At 46.4% G+C, this 2469-nt stretch overlaps 1 protein-coding gene across 1 annotated transcript; it reads left to right on the plus strand.

Annotated features, from left to right (window-relative positions):
* The first annotated feature begins 12 nt into the window (after positions 1–12).
* On the plus strand, positions 13–1081 carry LOC137947560 (small ribosomal subunit protein uS11m-like). The gene has a single exon (XM_068793360.1). It carries the CDS (start codon positions 368–370, stop codon positions 923–925), a length of 558 nt encoding a protein of 185 aa, XP_068649461.1. The 5' UTR covers positions 13–367; the 3' UTR covers positions 926–1081.
* Positions 1082–2469: the final 1388 nt, after the last annotated feature.

Consider the following 2469-nt stretch of genomic DNA (forward strand, 5'->3'; position numbering starts at 1 on the left):
CACACGCCCCTTATAGCAATAGGGGCTGCAGTGCCCGGCGGCTTGTGCGCTAGCACACGCCCAAAGTAGCAATAGGTGCCGTAGGCACTCTTGCTATCAGGTAGAAAGCCCCTGTACGCAAGAGGGGCACTTTTTGAAGCGGGGCTCAAACCATGCCTCAAGGAAACCGTAGCCCAGTAACCCAAAGGCTCTTCCGAGAGATCCGAGAGACATGGTTCAACTACAACTAATAGTGCACCTTCTCCCACGCATTTCTCAGTAACCACTGAGCACAATTCTTATCTGAAACTACGAACAAGATCTTAAAGCTGTCTCAATAATTGCGGCTCTGGGATTAAGAGTAGAGTTTCTTGTGTCTTATGGATCCATGGAAGACTTATTAGCTAAATTCACTTCTAATACGATGCCCCAGGAAAAAACGACGGCCGAGCGCGTAGAGCAACAAGTTATTGCGGACAGGAGTTTCAAATCCATGAACTTCGTACAGAGCATCTCGGAGGAAGATGAGCAATTGGAGCGGAAAAACAAAGATTTTGTCCATTTACCACCGATCCACAATAAGACCTTTGTTACCGTGACGGATGCTAGGGGGAATAAAAAAACTGGGGCCTCCGCAGGTTGTTTGGAGGAAAGAAAAGGGGGGTCTCGTCTTTCTCGGTATGCAGCTGGAGCAACTGCAGAACATGTAGGGCGATCCGCCAGAAAGATGGGGATGAAGTCGGTTGTAATGAAAGTGAAAGGATCCACTTTTTTCAGGAAAAAGAAAGCTGTGATCTTGAGCTGGAGAGAAGGTTATACCTTTGCTGAGTGTAAGCGAAGTGAAGGAGTAGGAGATCAATCTCAAATTATGTACATCCACGATGTGACCCAACTTCCACATAATGGATGCCGACTCCCCAGGAAACGTCGTGTTCAAATAGTTTAGTTCCAACAATGAAGTTATCCATTTTCACTTGACAACAATTCCGGAAAAAATCTGACTCGGAGGGAAGTGGGAGGGAGCCTTACGCTAGCGCACAAGCCGCCGGGCACTTGCTGCCATACGCACAGCGCACACTAAAGCGGGCACAGCTAGCGCACAAGCCGCCGGGCGTCAAGTGCCCTAAGGCTTGTGCGCTAGTTGCCCCCTATGCTTTGGGGCTAAGCGCACACGCCCCTATTGTGTAAAGGGGCCCGCATGGCTACTATTGCTATTGTAGGCTTGGGGCTTGTGCGCTTGCGGCGTGGCCTTCTTTTGAAGCTGGGCTCCTGGGCAGAATTAGATGGCTGTCATCCCAAGTTTTGTCTCTGATCACAGGCCAGTAGAACATAACTGCCTAGAACGGCCAAAGCTGGGACCCATTCCATTCAGATGTGATCAGACATGGTTTGAGAATCCAGGGTGTTCTGAACCATCCAGCAGCAAGTGGAGAAGGAAAAGTTTCACCCTCCTGTCTTCTCAAAGCAAAGCTCAAATCCTGGACCTTGAGCTTCCAGAAAGACAGGGAGGAAAGAAAGGAAGACTGAAGTGGATATAAGAACGAAACTTGAAATAAGAAAAAGGTAAATCACAAAATAGGATGCAACAGATTAACTATGTGAGAAGGAAGCTGGGTATATTAGAGCAACCATTAGAAACTGGAAAAGAAGAGATTCTCAGACGATTTCTCAATACGGTTGCTAAGCATTGTCAATCGTCGAAATTCCAACTTCATAGCTTCAATTCAGAATGACCAGGGAACCCACAAACGAGACGAGATCAAGAAGGAGAAAGAGGCGAGGCAACAACCTTCTTTCTTCAGCAAAAAACTGGATGGAGAAGAGGTGATAGAAGAGCAAGCCAAGAAAGGATGCTGGAAAATAGATAGGATCCACTGGGAATGACACATTCAAAGATGAACCAGTGAGTACTGAAACTATTAGGTAATATTCGAGAGCAAGCCAAATAAAGCCCCAGGCCCGGACGGCTTTCAAGTTAACCTATTCCGGGACTACTTTCAACGAGATCTAGTGGAATTTAGGGGAAATGGGTCAGTAAACTCATCATTTATCTCCCTGATCCCAAAGGAAACCAGACCTGAGAAGTTAGAGAGATTCAGACCTTCCACAGCGACAAAGGTCATAGCAAACAGATTGGGGAGAAAGAACTTCATTCACAGCAAGGAAGAAGGGTAAAAAAGGACAGAAGCATCACGGAGAACATATGTAGTGTCCAAGAAGCAATCTATGAAGCCAAACGAGGGAAAAGAAAAGAAGACGGATGATAGTCAAACTGGACATGGACAGCGCATATGACAGGCTAAATTTGAGATTCATCTTTCAAATAATCTTTCTTTAATAAGAGCCCTGCATTTCAAAGGATTGCTGCAATGGTAAATGGCAGACGCAGACCAGGAAGCTAGTATTTGCAGTGAATCCCCCTACCTATACATAATGAATGCCGAAATCCTGGGTAGATGACTCAACAGAGCAATGGAAGAAGGGGGGAGA

This window comes from Aristolochia californica, unplaced genomic scaffold, assembly GCF_029961685.1.
Source record: "Aristolochia californica isolate CCGP_79_NKW_82.1479 unplaced genomic scaffold, dmAriCali1.0.hap1 SCAF_126, whole genome shotgun sequence".
Taxonomy (NCBI): Eukaryota; Viridiplantae; Streptophyta; class Magnoliopsida; order Piperales; family Aristolochiaceae; genus Aristolochia; species Aristolochia californica.